Consider the following 22,678-nt stretch of genomic DNA (forward strand, 5'->3'; position numbering starts at 1 on the left):
TGTTGACAATATATTTTATTTTTCTTTTCAATGGGAAGACAACTTAATAAAGGTTGGAGGCAAGCTAGTATGAATTCCAGTCTGTCTTGCTACCTACAAGCTGTGTGACCTTGGGCAAGTCACTGAACTTCCCTGAGCTTTGGACTTGTAGTCACAATTAAACAGGAAAACAAATCAATGTGCCTAGTACAGAGTCTAGTACAAAGCAGGCGGTCAAATACAGTAGCTAATATTTCTGCCCTCCCCTTCTGATGACATTCTAGAAAATTGAAGTGTTAAAAATATGCTTTTAATTCTAAGCAGCTTGCTCTGAGCGCCCTGTTGAGTGAACATCATGCAGTTAATTCTAATGGTTTGTCCTGCTAATGAGGGGAAGTTGTATTATTGGTTTAAATGAAGCGATTAAGTAAAAGAGATGGCTTAGTATTAGTAATCTGCACCCCTGCAGCAGGCGAGGACAGATAATAACATCCTTATTGCCTGTGTCAATGCAAGTGCTTGCTTCTTCTCTGCCTTCCAACGTCTCATTCGATAGGGCGACAGCCAGCTCGCAACACTGAGGATGGTTGTCGCATATTACCTATCAACTAGAGATTTCTGAAGATTTTAGCGGTGTGTTTCAGCCAGAGCTAGTTATTCAGGACTTTTTCAGCCATCTGTGTAGTTGTGGAACTCAACATAAAATCTCATCACGACTTCTAACTTGGATTTCTCAATCCGGGCTGCATGTGAGAATCGCCAAGACCTGTGAAGCCGGGGACCCATGCTAGACCATTAAACAGAATCCCTCTAAGGATTGGGTCCAGGAGAAGAGGTATTTTTCAAAGCTTCCCAGGGGATTTCAATGTGTAGTGAGGGTAGAGATGTATGCCCTAACTAGTGTTAGGTTATCACCTGAGCCTCAATATATTGCTGTCAGGTGCTGAGCTTGTGGACTGTAGCCAGTTCACTTATTACCATGGTAGAGACATTCAGAAACATTAAACAGTATATTGAAACTGTCATAATTCACTGCTGAAATGGTCTGACTCTGTGTCCCCACCCACACCTCACCTTGAATTGTAATAATCCCCACGTGTCATGGGTGGGGTCCAGGTGGAGACAATTGAACCACAGGGGTAGTTTCCCCCATGCTATTCTCATTGTAGTGATGTAGTGAATAAGTCTCACGAGATCTGATGGTTTTTATAAATGAGAGTTCCCCTAGAGAAGCTCTCTTGCCTGCCACCATGTAAGATGTTCCTTTGCTCTCCCTTTGTCTTCCTCCATGATTGTGAGGCCTTCCCAGCCATGTGGAACTGTGAGTCCATTAAACCTCTTTCCTTTATAAATTACCCAGTCTTGGGTATGTCTTTATTAGCAGTGTGAGAAAAGACTAATACAATCCCCCTGCCCTTTGTTCTTTTCGTATACTTATAAATTTATTGAGTATCCAGAATCATGACTCTGACTCTGAGGCCCCGGCACTTTTTTTTTTTTGAAAACTAAGCCAATTCTTGAGCTCTGCAAGAATTAATATCATCTTGCCCAGATTTAGGAGGCTGGTCCCAGTGTTCACAATATTCTCCCTAATTCCAACTTTTTGTATAAGACATAGTGGGTATGCAACCAATTAAATATAGATAGGATATTCAAACGGGTGGATAATTCTTTGCAAAATGAAGTTTGTCTTATTCAGACAGGAGTTTTTTCACATGCAAAGAGAATTGCTGAAGGAGAGGACACGCTGCCGAGCCCTGGAGGAGGAGCTGGAGAATCCCCTGAATGTGCACAGATGGAGGAAGCTCGAGGTAACATCTGGCAGCGTGTTCTCCCCATCCCCAAATCTCTCCTCCTATCCCACGCGAAGCTTTTAACCTAAAGCACAACGAGAAGCGAGGTTTTATTTAATGCTATGCAAATTGTCACCTAAAATGTAAGGCTGGATCTGATGTAAATTGAGTTCTCTCAGAACCAGATGGTTCATTTGGGTTTTGTTTTAAAAGTCTTGCACAAAATCCTTTCTACCTAAAGAAAGCCCAGTGAAAGCTGTGAACCTGCTTCACCAATTGACATTTATTTTTCTGGCTTGGGTAGGTTTTGGTTAACCAGTTATCCTAAGGCTGCCTGTTAGTCTTGGATGTTCATGGCCTTTAATGATATTGGTCACCAGCATCTGCACCATCTTTCAATTGATCTTTGCATCCTTTTATTACTCACAGAAAACACAGTTTTGTGAACTGCCCTCTTTTTGAAAGCATTGCATTAGCCAAGCCCTTTCTCTTAGAATCTGGGGACACAGCTAAAGTCCCATTGGTAGGGGATGGATAATCAACTTCATATTTAGTTTTATTCTATGACTTTCTGATAGTCATTACCACCAGCACTGAAAATAACAGTTAAAGACAAACTCTGCTTATTCAAGAAAAAGCCATCTCTTTAGTTGTAACTAGCAATGTGGATGCTAAAAGGGCCTTCAACTAAATGAATGATCAGGGTATTGTGAGATGTAAGTATGTCATATAAGATAAAGCAGGGCAGGTATAAGAAAGAAAATCAACCAGGGAGATTCTTGTTTTTGTTTTTCTTTTTTTTTTTTTTTGAGACGGAGTCTCGCTCTGTCACCCAGGCTGGAGTGCAGTGGCGTGATCTCGGCTCACTGCAAGCTCTGCCTCCTGGGTTCACGCCATTCTCCTGCCTCAGCCTCCCGAGTAGCTGGGACTACAGGCGTCCGCCACCATGCCCGGCTAATTTTTTGTATTTTTAGTAGAGACGGGGTTTCACCGTGGTCTCGATCTCCTGACCTCATGATCCGCCCGCCTCGGCCTCCCAAAGTGCTGGAATTACAGGCGTGAGACACTGCGCCCAGCCTTTGTTTTTCATTTTAATTTTTTTCTTTAAGAATGGAAAAGACAATATGTATTTTACATAGGGACCTTTAAGAGAGGAAAAAATAAAAATTCCCTTATTTTTGTTTTTAATTTTTATTTTTTCCTTGTAAGAAAGAAAATCAGCCAGGTAGATTCTTGTTTTCCGTTTTTATTTTTTCCTTTTAATGAAGAAAGCATTAAGGATAATGCATTATAAGTTGTTATGTAAACATGAGGCCTGAATTTTAACAGCATCCAACCCTGCCAGGTGAATGTGTGCCAAATCTAGTCCTAATAGATGGATATCAGTTGGCACTGCTTAGCATTTCTTAAGCAAAGTCAGAGTCAATAGCATCTCTCTTTTTCTTTTCTCTTTTGGACCCTCATTCCTTCCTCTTCAAATGCCAAGAGTGGTGTAGTTTACTAACCCAATAGTAATATGGATATGTCTGCCGAAGTGGAGATGAAGATTTTAAATTCATTTACTGTCACATTAGTTTATTCCATGTGTTTTCATGCAGATCTTTAAAGTTTCCAATTCCACATCAATTTCTGTTAGAAAAATTAGAAAATAGAGACTCTGGGAGGCAGTTGAAAATATTTAGCTGTTAGATTAATTCAAAATGTCAGTACAGATGAAAGTGAAGCCTTGGCTGAAAGTGTAGAGGACAAATTACCAATTTATAACTGTATATCTTGTTTGAATTGTACACAACTAGTGAAGGAACATCAAAGCTTTGTGGACTGATAATTCCATTTCAGAGCTAAATGCCATGGTAGTGTTCTGCTGCCAATAATCAGCAGAAGTCCACATCCTGGAAGCCATCCCCATCATAGACTGCAATGAATCTTCCTGTTGACAATTACCAAAGGAGAATCCTAAGGCTGAGTGAATTAGGGAGCCCTGCTTCATTCCATTCAATAATTCTAGGGGCTGGGCACAGTGGCTCACACCTGTAATCCCAGCACTTTGGGAGGCCACGGTGGGAGGATTGCCTGAGCCCAGGAGTTGGATACCAGCCTGGGCAGCCTAGTGAGACCCTGTCTTTACAAAAAAATTAACCAGGTGTGGTGGCACGTGCCTGTGGTCCCAGCTACTTGGAGACTGAGGCAGGAGGATTGCTTGATCCCCCAGAGTTCAAGGCTGCAGTGAGCCATGATCGCACCACTGTACTCCAGCCTGGGCAACAGAGTGAGACCCTGTCTCAAATAACAACAACAACAAAAAGAATTCTGGAAAATTAAGTAAACAGAGGAGATGGTAGGGTAAGCCTCAGAGCATAAGAATTGAGACCTGTGCCTTTGGAGCATGGCATATTTGTGCTTGATTCCAGCTCTGAGCCTTGCCAGTCTGAGTAAATGACTTAGTTTCTCTCAGCCTCAGTTGTCCTATCAGTATAAAAGGAGAAGACATACTGTCTCCTAGGGCTGTCCTGCAGCTAAGGTATAATGTTGTGTAAAAAGCACTTAGCATAGTATCTGGATGGTGGCAAAGAATCATATATCAAGCATAGTAGCTACCATTATTGTTATTCCCACTGGTGGAATAAACATATTTACTTTGTATTTATAGAATAACTAATGCCATAGATAAAACATTAGGAAAACTGCAGTCTGCTTTTTTGGGGACAGGAATTTATGATTATATCATCTATTATACTTTATTTTTGGTTCTAATTCTCTCTGTATTAGGTCTGCAGGTTTGCAATAGATTTTAATAAGACAATGTGCATTTTACATAGAGACCTCAGTGCTTCGAAGCTGATGATATCTGAGCTGCTATTGTTGTTCCCCTTGGACAGGCCAGTGACCCCAATGCGTATGAGCTGATACAGAAGATTCACACCCTGCAGAAGCGTCTCATCAGCAAGACTGAAGAGGTGGTTGAAAAAGAGCTGCTCCTACAGGTAGCATTTTTGTTTTCTGTACTCATTGTACAAGTGGATTGCCTTAGCACCACCATCTCCAGGACTACATTTTTAGAATTAGTCAGTTATTTGGCAGCACTGCATGTCTTGTATTTAACTGTAGATGGCAACAGTGACTCACACATAAAGAACAAGCGCAGCCTGATTAATTGGTCTTTTATGTTGCGATCACTGATATTTCAAGAATTCTGGAAAATTAAGTTCAAGGCTAGACTTACTGCAATGGGTAATGTGAGCAACCCCCACCCCACTTCTCTACTGTTTTATTTATCAGATTCTTTTAAACATTTTTCTTCATATCTTCATATAATGCAACATGCTGTGATTTTGATTTTGAAAATAAGCTTTCTTATAGAGCACAAATGATCTGTTCACATGAAGATTTGTGTGAGTGAAATGGAAGAAGAGATTTCTTTTTGAGGATTTTATGCAGTAAACTGTTCTGTAGCAATTAGGCCTATATCTTTGCAAGGGCCAGCTGTCATCATCATCACCATCTTCTTCACTGCCGTCATCATCATCATCATCACTTACTGCATGCCCAGATATGCTGGTGGCTTTACCTACTTGGTCCCATTTCCTCTTTGCAGTTCAGGAAGCAGGTGTGGTCATCCCCAGCTGATGGCCGAGGAAGTCAGGGCCCATGAGTTTAGCGTGGATAAGAATGTCAGCTCTTGAAGTTAGATGGCTTGGTTTGGAATACTGCCAGTTGTTATGTCAGTTTAACTTCATTGCACCTGATGTTCTTAGTCTGTATTATGGGACAATAACAGAACCTGTGAAAATGGATATTGTGCGGATTGAAAGGGTTTAGTATTATCTATGGTAACATGGTGTCTAATAAATATTAGCAATTATTCATGTTATTTTGGATTCCAAAACCCATAATTTATTAATTAATTAATTTTTTGAGACAGTCTTGCTCTGTTGCCCAGGCTGGAGTGCAGTGGCGCCATCTCGGTTCACTGCAGCCTCTGCCTCCCAGGTTCAAGTGATTCTCCTGCCTCAGCCTCCCAAGTAGCTGGGATTACAGGTGTGTGCCACCACGCCTGGCTAATTTTTGTATTTTTAGTAGAGATGGGGTTTCACCATGTTGGCTAGGATGGTCTCAAACTCCTGACCCCAAGTATCTGCCTGCCTTGGCCTCCCAAAGGGCTGGGATTACAGATGTGAGCCACTGTGCCCAGCCCCAAAGCCCATAATTTTAATCACTAGGTTAATATTAGTAGGAGTAGGAACTTCTATATATGAGTAAGGGGCATTTGCTCCTTCTGTTTTACAGTCTACCTTAAGAAAGATATTTACCCTAAAGTTGGGGATACAGTAAATAGCCTTCCAGAATATCATGACACTGAATGGCCAACAGGGATTTTCCTCTTCTCTTGTAGATTACTGTGTGGTTGAGGGAGTAGACTTTGGAGTCCAGAAAGATCTGGTCTTAAATCAGTTTCAATCCTTGATCAATTTCATGACTTTAAGAGAATTACATACGTTGTACAAATCTCAGTTTTCCCATCTGTAAAATGGGGATAATAATACCTGTTTTTTATAATGGGAGGAGGATACTCTAATCAGAGTACATAGTTTGGATGTCTTGTAAGGATAACCAATTAGTACGTGGCACTGGGCTTTGACAGTCCAGAGTTTGCTGTGGTTCCACTGATGCTGGCCACAAATCATTTCCCAAGTTTGTGCAGCTGGTAAGTGCTAGGGTGGGACTTGGTCCAGGCAGTCACTCCAGAGCTCACGCTTTCTACTTCCTTGTCTGTTCTGTTATCACCACTTTGTTAGTTTTAAAAAGAACCAAATCTTATGTTTGCCAAGCATCTGTATTATAAGTTTGTTTTATATTTCATGGACTGCTCTAACTTTATTATTTCCTTCCCTCTATATACTCTGGGTTTACTGGGTTCTTCTGCCTTTTTAAGGTTAATGCTCAGCTCATCGATGTTCAGTCTTCTCTTCTAATATAAATATTTCAGTTATAAAATGTCTTTTAAATAATTTATTTAGGGTTGGGTGCAGTGGATCATGCCTATAATCCCAGCGTGTTGGGAGGCCAAGGTGGGGTGGATTGCTTGAGCTCAGGAGTTTGAGACCAGCCTAAATAACATGGCAAAACCTTATCTCTACAAAGAATACAAATATTAGCCAGGCGTGGGGGTGTGCACGTTTAGTCCCTGCTACTCGGGAGGCTGAGGTGGGAGAATTGCTTGAGCCCATGAATTCGAGGCTGTAGTGAGCTGTGATTGTGCCACTGCACTTCAGCCTAGGTGACAGTGTGAGACCCCGTCTCATAAAAAAAAAAAATTATTTAGTTCCTTTCCACAGGTTTTGATATGGGGAATTTTCATTTAGTCCTAAATGTAGTATATTTTCAGAATTACTTCTACTTTGACAGTAAGTCTTAATAAATATTCACTATTTCTCCTAATAATAATTAGGAGATATTTTATGATATTTTAGGATAATTAAAAGTATATTTTAAATTTTCCAAATATATATGTATTTAAGTTTTCTTTTACTTACTGATTTGTCACTTTTCTGCATTGTGGTCTGTATTATACAGATTCTTTGGAATTTGCTGAACTTGATTTGTGACCAGCTAAATGGTCAGTTTTTATACCTGACGCCTGCTGTTTGAAAAAGATACGTACTCTCTAAATGCTCTGGGTTCAGTGTTCTCTATTTGTTCGTTAGATCAACCTTGTTAATTGTATTGTCCACATCTGTACTTTTCCTAATTTTCTGTCTGCCTAATCACTGAAAAAAGTTTGGAGATTTGTCTTATTTCTCCTTCTCTCTGACATTTTTTGCTTTAAGAACATTTTAGATCATGATAAGGTGAGTATAAGATTATAATTTTTATTTCTTTCTGCTTGAATTGCTCCTTTCGTATTATGTAAGAACTCTCATAATAATATTTTTACTTACAAATTTGCCTAATATTAACATAGCTCAATCGGCTGGATTTTGAAAAGTAGTTTTCCTATATTTTTACTTTTAAACTTTTGGTGTCTTTGTACTTTAGGAATATCTTGTAATTAAAAAAATCTTATCTTTGTCTTTGTGTTTAGTTTGTTTATTGATAATTTTAGGTTTATTTCTATCTTCTTATTTTCCCTGATTTTTTGTAATGCTCAAAAAAATTCTATCAGACTGAGTTTTCTTTATGTTCTGTTTTCCCGTTTACCAGTCTTCCCACTAACCATTTCTACCTATTCCCTTTTTACAGTTTTTCTTTTACTCAACAGTTACCACCACTCAGTATAATATTCTCTCTGTCTCTGATTCCCTTAAATACATTATCTTAATTCTTTGTTTTTCGCTTTAATAGATTCCCTTAGAAATTCACCATGCATAGTTGACATCAAATCTAAAGTCTAAAGTTGATCAATATCTTTCTCCTTCTTACAAACAGTGTAAGGATTTGGAACGCTTTAACTGCAGCTACCCTGCTGTTTCCAAAATCAGCCGTCACCACTATTATGTTATAGAGTCAATTTATTAAAATTTACCAAGATGTTTACCAGTTCTTTTGTTTTCTATTTCTACATATCTCCAATTCCTTACTTCTGGGTTCTGTCTCTTCCTTTTTGAAGTATATCCTTTCATAGTTCTTTAACCAATAGATTTTTCAATGGTTAACACTCTCCTTTACTTGTCTAAAAATGTTTTTAATTTGGCCTTATTTGTAAATGATTAACTTGAAATCTTATTTCTATTAGCACTTTGAAGATGTTGGCCCTTTGTGTCCCCAGCTTCCAGTGATCTGACTGAGAAGTCTGCTGTACGTCTGATTGTTTCTGCTCCTTTTTAGGTGACCTGCCTTTTCTTCTGTTTGATAGTTAGATCTTCTCTTTGCCTTTGATGTTTCAGAGTTTCAGCACAATGCGTTTGGGTATTAATTTAGTTTTGCTTACTATGTTCAGAACACACTCCATTTCCTGAATCTGAGGGTTCCTGTGTCTTCGAATAGTCTCTTCTTTAGTGTCTTTAGTCACTCCTCCTGGAACTCTTATTAGAAGTACGTTGGGTTTTCTTATTCTTTTTTCCTATTTACTGACCTAGTTGATGTTTTTCTTCTCTTTAACTCTTTGTTACATTTTCCTAGCTTTATCTTTATTTATTTATTTATTTATTTATTCATTTATTTATTTTTTGAGATGGAGTCTCACTCTGTCACCCAGGCTGGAGTGCAGTGGTGCAATCTTGGCTCACTGCAACCTCCGCTTCCCAGGTTCAAGTGATTCTCCTGCCTCAGCCTCCTGAGTAGCTGGGATTACAGGCACCCACCACAACGCCCAGCTAATTTTTGTATTTTTAGTAGAGATGGGGTTTCATCATGTTGGCCAGGCTAGTCTCGAACTCCTGACCTCAAGTGATCTGCTGGCCTCGGCCTCCCAAAGTGTTAATCTTAATCTTCTTGTTCACCAATTCTTTCAGTGTGTTTATCTGCTAATAGTCAATCCACTGAGATTTTATTTTCAATTATTTTATTTTTATTTTATAGAGATTCTTTTTCACATATGCCTGGTTTTTGTTGATAGTTTCTTGATCTTTTCTCATGTTTTACGTCCTTCATGTCCCCAATTAATTCAAAAATTTATTTTATAGTCTTAATCTGAGTGTTCTATTATTGAAGTTCTCGAGGGGTTTTCCTGTTTGTTGTGACTGCTGACTTTCCCTCATGGTGGATTTTTCCTTTTGTGTTTTGTGATTTTGGATTGCAAACTCATTTTCAGAAAGCCTTTATTTGGGGACTTGGGAATGGTTCAGGTTAAGGGTATGTCCATTCATTTGTTTCTGCCAGGTGCCTTAGAAGATATCACTTGCTTAGAACAATTTTTTTAATGTTAAATTCTCACTTTGGGCTTCTTGGACTACTTGGCTAACATATACTAGAACCTCAAACTCTTGTGACAGAAGATCAATGGATACAAATTCTTAGGGAAGCAACTTTTTCTTTTTTTCCCCCACCCAGAACCCAGGAGAGATAGTTAGGTTTCCTTGTGGTCTTCCTGTCCCAGTGGGTAGATTTCTATGTATTGTATCTTTTTGCCAAGGGTGAAACTTTTAAAAGTCACTAACTTTATGCTGAGAAATCTTAGTGCTAACACCCACTTCACACAGGGCCAACACCTTATCCTTTGCCTTCTTGTGGCCACTAAAATCCAGGCCCTTTGTTCAGCTATCCCTTAGGGGACAGCCGCAATATATAACTATTCACTGTTCTAACATGCAGTTCAGGCTTTGATTTTGACACTTGAGCAAACTAATTGAAAACTCTGTTTTGTGATTAAAACTCATGCTGAATTGTTTTACTCAGCATGTCTAATCCTTTGTGGACATTAGTTTTCATGTTATTTAGTCTGACATATTGCCATAAACAGAAATCTCTTATTTGCTTGACTCACTAGTTTCTTCATCCATAAGCTGGGGACAATAATAGTACCCATAGAATTGTGTTAGTACACATAAAAGTTTAATAGAATTCTTAGTTCTCATTAACAATGTTATTAATAATACTATTATTAATATCATTAATAATACTATTATTAATATCATTAATAACCAACACAGTTTTTCCAGGCCTCCAAAGTTTAATGTCCTGTCTCAATCCCTTTTAATCAATTCCTTATTTAGTGTTTGGAATGGTTGGGCTGCCCTGTGCCTGCCGTAATTTTTCTCAGCAGCTTGCATAACCCCAGACAACAAGCCTTGTTATCTTGCTGAAGCCCCAAGTGTTCCACAGGATTTGACAGTTTCTCAATTTCATCTTTTAAAATTAAAATATTAGAGAAGTTCTCTGTACTCACAATAGGACATTTTGCAATTAAGAAGACTTTGGGTTGAATTCTTCTGAGTATCACAGCAATTTTTAAATAACTGTTTAATCTGTTACATGGTGATAGAGAGACCCCATCATTTCCAAGCAGCAGGTATGATGGAAGCCTATGTTCAAACCCCACTTGCCTGTGAACTCTTTGAGGAGGGGCACTTCCCAGTTCTCCTCTCTAATCCCAGTGCCTGATACAGTACTGGGCACACAGATGTTCATTATAGATGGACTGGCTCTCTGCCTGGACAACTCCTGCCCACCCTTTAGGTCTTAGCTTAAATATTTTTTCCTTAGGAAAGCCCCTTTTCCTAGGTTAGGTATCTTGGTACAAGTTCCTGTAACTTGACTTCTTCCTTATGTCACTCATCACACTTGTAATTAATGAAATAGTTGCAATTAATATGTAATGACTCTTTCCTGTTAGACTATAAGCTTCGCAAAGGAGTTCTGGTGTCTGTCTTGTTGATCATCACATCCCTAATTTCTCATCCACAAATATTTGTCTAGCAACTTATTAAAGGTTGGAAGAATTATGGTCCTTCAGAAATTGGTATGTTGCACAGTCATTTAAGTTCTGTCTTTGAGCTCTGAGAGGTGGCCTTTGCATTTTTTTTATTGACTTCTGACTTTGCAGGAGTCTGGTATTTACTGTGGGTTTATGGATCTATAAACTTGATGCAACCTGTCAGTGTCCTTTTTGTTTGTGGAGGCAGGCTGATTCATGTGGGTCTGTCAAAGTTCTTTCTTTGCTTGGGATTAACATGAAAATGGTTCTTGAGACTAACTTTATAGGTTCAGTGGTGAGATGGAGAAGTCTGTATTCTTGCCAGAATTGGAATCTAAGGTATGGACGGGAAGGATTTCTTTTCTTCTGCTCACCAAGCTACTCTCCCCTTCAGAGAAGCAGGAGCAATGGAAACGTACCTGAAGCGTGCCTCCTGGTGGCCTCTCCTCGCTGTTGCTGCTTCATTTGTTCCTCATCTCATCTGAATCGTTCAGGATGAATGACTTCTTTTTTCTTTAAAGGCATCTGTGGGATGAGGCAGGCATATATGCCTTGAGTGACTGCTATCCATTATCCGGGTATCATTACATCATCATCATCATCATCATCATCATCATCAAGATGGCATTTCTAATAATGGGCATAAGGCATGATAGCATTGGAGTAGGAAGCTCTAACCTCTTGCTCGAGGTACTTAAAACATGATGAACACTCAGAGCTACTCAAATTGTTTCTTCCAAATGCTTAAATATGGGGTAACAAGTTCAAATGCACTTACCCTCAGGACAAGGCATGTAACAAGAAAAGAGTGAGGTGGATTTTGCATGTCATGATCAGAAACAGCAACTGGTAGGCACCTCATAGTCAGAGGCCAAAGGGAGTGGTGGGGATTGCAGCACGTGGCGGGCTATGGGCCCCAGTCCTAGGAAGCATCCCTAGGAAGCAGCTAATCCCACCCCAACTAACGGCAGGCTGATGTTGTCAAATCTTTAATTTTTAAAGAGCTGGAAATGCAGATTTTTATGTTCAATATACTGAGTTTTAAACATTGACAGTCTTAAAAACACTGTATGGGACTCCCAGAAACAAGTTTGCCAACCACCCTTGGCCCGCAAGTGGATAGTTTACAACCTCTAGCTTCAAGGCTTGGGGGAGAAGGAGACATAAAGAAACAGCAGCCACACAATCGGCTTTACTAGTTTTGATTTCTTTAATCTTGTTCTTTGTTGTGATTCCTTGATAGGTGTGCAGAGCCCAAGAATCAAAAGGGAAAGAGGGAGGGAGGAGAAGGTTCAGGCTGTAGGTGCTATGCAGCAGCAATCAGAGGTGAGCAAGGCTGTGTTCTTCTAAGGATGTGAACAGAGAGGCAGAAAAGCAGGGGCTGTGTTCTGTGGGGCAGGGTGGGTGGGCTTCAAGGAAGATGGGCTTTCTTAAGATGCCTTTTGTCTTGCCGCTAATAACTCTTAATTTTATTTTATAAACTCTTCTAAAGCAGAAAAGGTCTTCTCTGAATTGTTAAAAAGACCAAGGGTTGTCTCTGAACACTCCCCACCCCTGTGAATGGGCAGCAGGAATACCTTGTATTGCCGGCCTGCCCACCGCAGTCACTGAGCGCCCGGAATTCCGGGGTCAGTGACAGAGACCTCGTCCCAGCCTTGAAGGACCTCTTAGCTCTGCAACCATAGGGCAGTGTGCCAAGGGCTGTGATACTGTACAGGATGCTACGGGACTCTAAGCAAGGCTCTGGAGTGGGCAGGTGTCTCAGTTTGGGTCTCTTCAAGTCAGACACTGAGACGCAGATTTGGGGTCTGGGCATTTGGGAGGCAGTTGCAGGAAGCTGGAGTTGGGGAGCAGGAAAGTGAGATGGGGAGGGAGGTGGAGGGGGAGGGAGCGGGTCACCCCATGGGCATTTGAGCTCTAATACCACTGGGATTCCTCTGAGGAACCACACGGGAAAGAGGGTAAAATTGTCCATCAGAGGAAAGAGGACTGGGCATTTGTTCAATGACTCCCATTCTCCACTGGTTGAGAGTTGCCCTGGGGATATTGAGCTGCTTCCAAAGGCAGACTGAGGGGGAGCCCTGGCCTGAGGCAGAAACGCTGACACCCATGTGCCTGAGGTGGAAGCTGCTAGAGTGTTCTGGGAACTGTGGGCCCTCCCAGTGCACCAGGCATGTCAGCTCAAAATCATGAAATTTAGGATGGGCTGTGAGGAGGAGGCTCAGGGCACCAAAAATACCTGCTACGTGAGATCAGGTCTCCTGGCAGGTCCTGGGGACTACCAACCAGGTAGATCCCTTTACTCACTCAGTGATTCACCTAAGGTATGCATTGCCAATCTGACTTTAGAAAAGGAGGGGCATTTTCCCAGCCAAGTTCCCATTAGGCCTTCCTCTATTCTACCCACCTGCTGCCATTTCAGTTACCTGCCAGGAACCAGATGACATGATCATACTGTATGTAGTTCACACCCTGAGTGTGTTCTAATGACAGCCATCCTTTGAGTGCTTACCGTATGCCAGGCACTGTGCTTTCCCTATGCACAGGCAGCAGCGCATGGTGGTGAGTACACAATGACTGTTAGCTTGCCAGATGGTGGGGGTGAAATGATGCGTGGTCTACCTGGGACTCATTTTGGGGAAAAGAAACAAACTTGACCTCCTAGACTGATAGAACTGGATCATCCTGCCCAGAAAATTTTATTAAAATGATGAGAATACTGAGGCATTTTCCCTAAATGTGTGGAAGTAGTGATGTATTACCAGAAGGGTTAATTACGTTAGGGGGGTTTTGATGAGTGGAAGCACACTACCTAATGAACAGTGACACTGAAATGGTTCAGGTGAGAAAACTGCCTTGGTGGAGTTCAGGTTCGTGTTGCTTTAGGAAATTGTCACATGTGTTCTTTTACATGCACCTAGAGGCCTAAGTAATGGGCATATCCCTCAGATAAATAAATCATGAACTGAACTGGAAATCACTGCTTCTTTGCTGGCATCTGAGCCCTGCCCTTTCAAGGTGAACTTTCCCTATAATTTAATTTTATGACTGACTGGATGGAAGTCTGGCTTATTTAACTGTAAAATGGCTTGAATGATAGGAGGGTTCGAATGGATCTGCACGAGTTATTAGCTGTGCAGAGGGAACGAACCTCATATAGCTCATTTTTAGATAATTCTTTCATAAGGGCTTTCAATTTTCTTGATCTCCTCATTATCTTACGCTTGTTTGATGTTTACACTGTGTTAAACATTGCTCTAAATGCTTGTATAGGTATTATCTCATTTAATTGTCACAACAACCCCAGAAGAGCACACCAGTCCCCTTTATAGACAAGGGAACATGTAGGCCAGGAGGCTACATGAAGGCTGAGTCTTTCTACCAGGGCCACATAATGGGTACCTGGTGGAGCACTGAGTCTTATCTTAGAATTCTGCTTCCAAAGGCTCTTCCACAGCATGTGGTGTAAGAACACTGTGGTCATTGAATTTATCGTGTATAGATTGCCTTGGTCATTCATGGAGAAACTTCACCTTTCTCACTGCATCTTGAGCCTTGCTACTCCAAGCATGGACTCCAGTGGCACTGGCATCTCTGAGAGCTCTTTAGAAGTGCAGGATCCCTGGACCCCCTGAGGCTTAATGAGTCAGAATCTGCATTTTAAGCAGATCCCCAGGGATTCAGGTTACTGGTTCAGTCTGAGAAACACTCATGCCCTAGAAGTTGATTCTTTCGTGGTAGATCTTCATGTTTCAGAGCAACAGCTGTGGTGCTGGTGGGCTCAGGATGGAACCCTACACCTCCTGGCGACCAGGCACGTGGCCTGGCCTTGTTGCTTAACCTTCCTACGCTTTGCTCTCCTCTGAAATATGGAGTTCATCATTTTATTAGCATCCTTTGGTTACTGTAAAGATTAAGGGAAAGAATGACATAAAGCACTTAGCACAATGCTTGAGATTTGGCCAGTGCTCAAGAAATACCATTATTTGTAGTTCGGAGGATGATAACTTCACCCTCTGGCCCTGGCTCTTAAACTGCAGGGACTGATAATATCTAGGAGTAATCAGACAATTGAATGCATCCAGAATTTGAGGGATGTTTTAGCATCCCACAAACTCTTGAAGGCTATTGACATTTGTATGAAAGTCTAGAGTGTTTCTTTGTTGACAAGAGACATGACAATCCTTGGTCCTGTTTGATGGTAGCACAGATAGATTTGGTGGAAGCTACAGAGAATTTTGAAGAGTAGAGGGAAGTGGCAGTCACAGCTCACATCGATTGAATGCTGACTACATTCAATACTCAGTGTACTCTGTGCTGCCCTTTCACTGCATTTGCTTTCACTGCAGACACTGGAAGCCCAGATGAGGCTAATGCTGCTGTTGTTTCATTTCACAGAGAAGGGAACTAAACTTGTTCAAGAGTTCACAGAGGAAGGAAAACAAATCTTGCCCAAGAGCTGTGGTTAAGAAATATCAGAGCTGCAATGATAAACCAGGTTTGGGTAAACTATGGCCCACAGTGGGCTGTATCTGGCCTACCACCTGTTTTTATACGGCCTGCACCAAAAATGGTGTTTATATACTTAAGTGATTAGAAAAAAATCACAAGAATGATATCTCAAGACATATAAAATTGTGATGAAGTTTGAACTTCAGTGTCCATAAATAAAGTTTTATTGGCACACAGCCAGGCTCATTCATTCATGGAACATCACAGTTGCTTCTGTGCTACAGCAGCACTGTTGAATTGTTGTGAAGGTACTGAATGGCTCACAAAGCTGGTGTTGGTTACTGCCAGGCTCTTTACAGAAAGCATTTGCTCACCCCTCTTAGAAACCTTAGTCATTGGAGGCCGGGTGTGGTGGCTCACGCCTGTAATCCCAGCACTTTGGGAGGCCGAGGCAGGCGGATCACGAGGTCAGGAGATCGAGACCATCCTGGCTAACATGGTGAAACCCCATCTCTACTAAAAATACAAAAAATTGGCCGGGCATGTTGGCAGGTGCCTGTAGTCCCAGCTATTCAGGAGGCTGAGGCAGGAGAATGGAGTGAACCCGGGAGGCGGAGCTTGCAGTGAGCCAAGATAGAGCCACTGCAGTCCGGCCCGGGCAAAAGAGCGAGACTCCGCCTCAAAAAAAAAAAAAAAAAAAAGAACAACAAAAAAAACCTTAGTCATTGGAATCGAGAACAGAGCCCCTCACCACTATTCTTTAGTGCCTCCCAATACGGCCACTGAACATTCCATTACCATGACTTCTTTGTTCCCCCACTTCAGATACCAAAGTAATTATTCAATTATTAAGGAACTGCTTTAAGATCTGGAAGGCAGAATTCTAATAGCATGGCCCAGTTGCTGGTAGTGTAGCCTACACTAAACATAATTCGTGCCTGCTTTATTAGTGGATAACTCAGTGGTCATCCTCCCCAAAGCTGGGCTGAAATAGTTGAAGATGCTCCCTCACTAGATGATGGTGTGGGACTGAGAGGTACAGTGTAAGATGAAACCACTGAATAGAAGGCTGTCTGTGGGTTTTTGCTCTGTTCTAAAATCAAGGGGTAGGAGAATGAGATGCGAGGGGGAAAATAGCTTCTGCAGAGCCTTGATGCTCTCATTGAAGGACATTTAAAGTGCTGGGAATGGTTGAGGAGGCTGCGTCCCTGTCGTGCTCCTGGGGCCTGCTTCTCGGCTGCCACTTCTTTCTGGGAATGCTTGCTTTCCTGCACATGCTTCTGTGTGCCAGGGAGGTTGGAAGGAGCAAATGGAGGCAGGCTGTTCAGAAAACAGAATGCCAATGCTAGCATAGATGTCCTCCCTGTAACTGTCTGCGGGGCACCATATGCCTTTACCTACTTGGTTTGTCCAAGACAGCCTGAGTATGAACATTCTCAGAGGGTGGGTTCAGGTCACACTGCTCATGATCCTGTAGCACTCCAGCAACACTTAATGGGCACATTTTCAAAGTGCTTTCCAGGCATTGTATCTTAGTGGTTCCCAAATGCTGATCTGAGGGCCAGGAGAAACGATACGGTCCCAAATGCAATATTCATTGGTCTGTAACAAAATGAGCACAGTAAGAACTGTGTAGCATAAAGCTAATTTAGTTCTCTATTTTAGGGACTGTTCTTTTATCTGTGTCCTTTTTTTTTACTTTTGAAAATTCCGTTTTTGAGATGACATTCTCTTATTGTTTGTGTGTTCCTCTCCTTTATGAGATGATGGTAAGAGGCATGATGATTTTCTGTTAGTCAAGAGCACGGATCCTGTGTATGTGGCGACTTCATTGCTTTGTTAGACAGGGATAATCATGCCTATCTCCTAGAGTTATTGGGGAGATTATATTAACATATATAAAACATTTAGAATAGTCCCTGGCACATAGCAAACACTACATTGTTACCTAAGATTCTTTCTTTTTGGTTTTCACGTTAAAAATTTAGCATAAGAAGAAGTTGGCAAGACTATGATGGTACCTCCAAGATTTTGGAGGAAATATATAGGTCCAAGAAATCCAAAATCTAGGAACTGGTACTTTCTGTCTTTATCTTTGCAACAACCCTGTTTTGCAGATCAGGAAACTAAAGCTCAGATAGGTTTATGGGCCCTCAGAAAGTGTAAGAAAAAGGATAATAGTGCAGGATTGTCTAGGACTCTGGTCTCCCTTAAGGGAGCAGACTTTTAATATGCAGATGTTTGGGGCCTTTTTTTTTTTTTTTTTTTTACGATTGTGTTCAGCTTCATTAAGGTGAACAAGTTTCTCAACGTGTGTCCTTTCAAACTTGCCTAGGTGTACTTAATGTACTCAATTATCAAATGCCTTCTCATATTCCCTCTCAGTAGCTCTCTCTAAATGTGCCAGGAATAACTTCCATAGCATTAGAGTACTGCAAGCATTAGGAGTTTCTTAAAAGAGATTGGCGCTGGTAAGCTCGATTAGGCAGATAGAGTTTAAAAACCGGTTTATACCTTAAACTGTAAGTACCTTAAATACTTGTAATTTCAGCCAACCTGAGGAGAGGCACGGATGACTGCTGGAGTCCAGATCTTCAATTTGGTTAGCAAGGGTCTTATTGGTGTTATGTGTTCTGAAACAAGTGGTTTTTCTACCTATCAGATACTATGCTTATTACTTGGGAGATGAAATAATCTGTATATCAAACTTCTACGACATACAATTTACCTATATAACATATGTGCCCATGTACTCCTACAACTAAAATAAAAGTTAAAAAAAGAAAAAAAGAGTAGTTTTCAAAAGGGATATCTTGACTGACTTCCTTCTCTACCCTTCCATTTTCTTTTTCTCTTTTTAGACATTTATATATATATATATATATATATATATATATTTTTTTTTTTTTTTTTTTTTTGAGACAGGGTCTCACTCTGGTGTTCAGGCTGGAGTGCACTGGCATGATCACCGCTCACTGCAGCCTCAAGTTCCTGGGCTCAGGTGATCCTCCCACCTCAGCCTCCTGAGTAGCTGGGACTATAGTCTTGTGCCCCCACACCCGGCTAATTTGTTTGTATTTAGTAGAGATGAGTTTTTGCTATGTTGCTCAGGCTGGTCTTGAACTCCTGGGTTCAAGTGATCCACCAACCTTGGCCTCCCAAAGTGCTGGGATTGCACGCACGAGCCACCGCGCCTGGCCTCCTCCCTTCCATTTTCATCTCAATTTTAAGAATTAGGATTGAGACGTTTTAAACTGTCAGAAGTCCATGAAATAGCAGATCTGACTGCAGAGGTTCAATTAATAAAGGGGTGATGTATATTAAGTGAGTAGTAGATATGGAACCTCAGCACTCATCATGTAGAAGCACACACCTTCTATACCTATGACAAGAAATGAATTTCTGTCCAACTTTCCACCTGTTTTACTAGCCCCCTTCTAAGACTCCTTTTCCCTTCCACCTCCCCACTCTCCCATGAATGGAAAAAGGGCATTGCTCATCTGGTTGGTCGCAGCCTGAGACTTGAGCCACATATTGCTGATGGCCCAGGCCATTACGTGCTATATATCCCCTGCCTATGTGCTGAAGCTCTCTTGCTCTCCTAGCCTGGGCAAGACCCACTATGTCCACCGTCCATTCCAGCTCCTCTAAATCTTTGACTGGGTGGGTAAACATTATTGGGTCTGCTCTTTCTGGCTATCTAAGATTCAAGGAAGAGAGAATAGGTCTCCTGGTACAGAAAATTCCCAGCTCAATAGACTAAAGAAGGCTTACACAAGGTGGTATCCTTAGTGATTAGGGGATATGACTCGAGCAAATCAGGTTCTTGAGTCCAAGCTCACTCATAATTGCTGTGTGGCCCAGAGGAACTTACTTAATTTCTCTAAGCCTCAGGTTTTGATTAGGAAGGTATAGGTAATAGTACTGACTATCACATAAGGTTTTAGTGTGAATTAAACAAGATCATCTTTATCAAGCACATAACTCAAGGATTGCACTTAATAAATGTTAGCTGTTGTTACCATGGTATTGTACTTTAGACTTAAATTTTAGGCTGGGTGTGGTGGCTCATGCCTATAATCCCAGCACTTTGGGAGGCCGAGGTGTGTGGATCACCTGAGGTCAGGAGTTCGAGACCAGCCTGGCCAACATGATGAAACCCCATCTCTACTAAAAATACAAAAAATGAGCCAGGTGCGGCAGCACGCACCTGTAGTCCCAGCTACTCAGGAGGCTGAGGCACGAGAATCGCTCGAAGGTTGCAGTGAGTTGAGATCATTCCACTGCACTCCAGCCTGGGCGACAGAGTGAGACTCCATCTCAAAAAATAAAATAGGATAAAATAAAATAAAACAAAAATTTTAGAAGAGCCTCTAAAATACATAGTAGCTTATAAATGACATAGCTTGACTCAGCATTTCATATGTGAACTCCCTTTCAGGAGTAATTGCATAGACCCATCCATTCTTAGAGCAGTCTCTCACTTTCCTTCCATGGTGTCTGACCCTTTAGTTACTGTGCCCATGAGTTAGGCCTCTGTGATAGTCTGAGTATCTGTTAGCTTTTTCTGTATAATAAAGCACTCCACAACTTCGTGCCTTAGAACAATAATCATTTATTAGGTGGTGATTCTGTCAGTTGGCAATTTGGGCTGGGCTCAGCTGGCTTGTTTTTCTGTTGGGCTCGCCTGGGCTCACATGTGCTTTTTCAGCCAGCTGGTGGATTGGCCCAAAGCTGGTTCATCTGGGTGGGATCATTCACATGTACAGTGGTTGGTGCTGGCAGTTGGCAAGAGGGAAGGAGTGACTGAACTTACCTGTCTCCACCAGCCTAGCCCAGGCTTATTCTCATGGTAACAGCCTTAGAGTCTCCAAGGCAGCAAGAAAGGGCAAGCCTCAATATGCAAGTACTTTTTGGGTCTCCATTTGTGTCATACTTACCAATGTCCCATTAGCCAAAGCAAGTCACATGGCCAAGCCCAGAGTAAATGTGGGAGAGGACTATCCAGGATCATAGTTACAAGTGGCTCTTGTTCAACACTGTACCACAGTCTCCTTTCTTTGGGGAGATTGAGTGGTGATACTTTGCATTTAGTCATCAAGTGGTACAAGATTTCTTAAGTTTTATTTTAATTGACATATAATAATTGTACTAAGATTTCTTTTTTTAATCCTTTGTTGGATATGGTACTTTAATATGCCAGCATCTGGTCGCTACCCTTGGATTTTATTGCTGACATGTTTTTCTTTCCTTTAATTTTTTATTCCCTTTATTTAGGAAATGATGGTTTGCTGTAGGACATAGTTATTTTTGTAGGAGAAACAGCTGTGATGTCATAACTGAGTACATTTCCTTAGCGATATGCATTTATTCCCATGCATTTGGAAACATGATCCACCATCCATTTGTTCGTTTTTATTTTGGTTTCTGACTTCATATTGAATCAGAACAAATATGTGAACCAAAAATATATTAGTTGATAAATTAGTCTTTTAAAAATGTAACATTTACTATTTTCTTTTGATATTTATAGTTATTGAGCTGTAAGAGGTAAAGGAGTGTTTAAAAATATTTTTTTTCTATTATAAGGGTCAGTTTGAATTAAGTTGCATAAAACCAAGCAAGATGCAGAATAATATGTTTCTAGTATCAGAAACAATTCAAGCTTTTTTTTTTTTTTAGAAACAAATAACAATAACATGGCCAGTAACTGAAAAAGGAAATAAGTAGATTACTTAGAGTCCAAACGAAACATTTTCAATAAAGAATTTCTCAGTGGAACATTTAGGTTGTTATTGAATCTATGTACAATTATATCTTACTCCCCAAACAAAACAGATTTTCAGTGATAAATGTTTTTGGACAGCAGCAAGATTCAATTCAGTTTATTTCAAGATGAGGATTTATTTGTGAAATTAGAAGAAAATAGTTGCCAACAAGGACCCGGGGGAGAGTCCTATCTATTTTTAGCTCCTCTGTTGGTGTTTTACCCAGAAATATCTTAGAAACGGAGGTGCTTCTTACAAGGATGAGAAAAATTGCAGGTGGAGCAGAAATTAATTTGTATTTATAGTCCAAACACCTACATGAATCCTTAATCTGCTTTTTTATGATTTTAGGGGAATTTATAGAATCGTTTAGATTGGAAGAAATCTCCAGTGGGTCATCAAGTTCCCTCTCCTTATAATGGCAGTGCTGATTTTATTATCTTAAAGCAGCTCTGATAGATGGGTGTCAAGTCTGGCTCATGTTTCATGCATTAAAATATGTATATTCCCTACTCTGCATGTATTTAATGTGTAGGAAACAGCCTGGGAGCTGCCTATATGCCTGGGAGTCCTTTTCTGAGTTCTTGACACACAGTCTTCTCTGGAGCTGGTGCCAAATCTGTAACATATTAAGTGTTATGTTGATATCATCAGACTCAGTTTGCTTTTGGCTTCTGACAGTTTGGAACACTTTCCTCCAATACGTGTAGGGGCCAGTGTACTGTCTGTTCTGAGATGATAATAGATCATTCCCTCTTACATCCTTTTGTCCTGAACACCTCCAGAGAACTGCCTTCCCCTAAATTAAGACAGCCTGCTTGGAAGACTAATTATAAACCAAAAAGCATTTCGGGGTATCTATAATATCTATAGAAGTTTGTAAGACACAAAGGAATAGGACATGGTCCTTACCTGCAAGAAATTTATGATCTATTTGAGAAGATTTCTGGGTATTTTTGGGAAGAAATGAGACTGATCTCCGTGAGCAGTGTGTGAAAATCCAGACCATTACCTTACGGTTCCATTCAGTGAACAATACACAATGACACCTAAACACGTCATTCTGGATACTGACAATAGGGAGTGCCTAATTATGCAGTAGAGCCACTGTCTGGGACTGTATATAATGAGATGTTGTTGTTTAAAACTGCTGTGCATACCAAAAGAATAGGAGCAGGGGGGATGAGGAAGAACTGGGTTCCTCAAGGACAAAGAGGACATATTTGGACTGGGCCTTGAGATGTTAAAATGACTTATCCAGTTATTGCCTAAAAACATACATTAAGGCAGGATGGCACAGTGGCTGAGAGCTGAGACCTATTTTGAGTCCTGGT

The 22,678-nt window shown here is 40.9% G+C and overlaps 1 protein-coding gene across 1 annotated transcript in view; it reads left to right on the plus strand.

The window, feature by feature from the left end:
• Positions 1–22,678, plus strand: part of CFAP58 (cilia and flagella associated protein 58) — a 104,020-nt gene that overhangs the window by 51,556 nt on the left and 29,786 nt on the right. The window contains exons 14-15 of the mRNA XM_002821133.6: positions 1,679–1,790; positions 4,652–4,756. Of these exons, the coding sequence (XP_002821179.2) occupies positions 1,679–1,790; positions 4,652–4,756 (217 nt within the window). The remainder of the gene's footprint in view (positions 1–1,678; positions 1,791–4,651; positions 4,757–22,678) is intronic.

Source organism: Pongo abelii, chromosome 8 (assembly GCF_028885655.2).
Source record: "Pongo abelii isolate AG06213 chromosome 8, NHGRI_mPonAbe1-v2.0_pri, whole genome shotgun sequence".
Lineage (NCBI taxonomy): Eukaryota > Metazoa > Chordata > Mammalia > Primates > Hominidae > Pongo > Pongo abelii.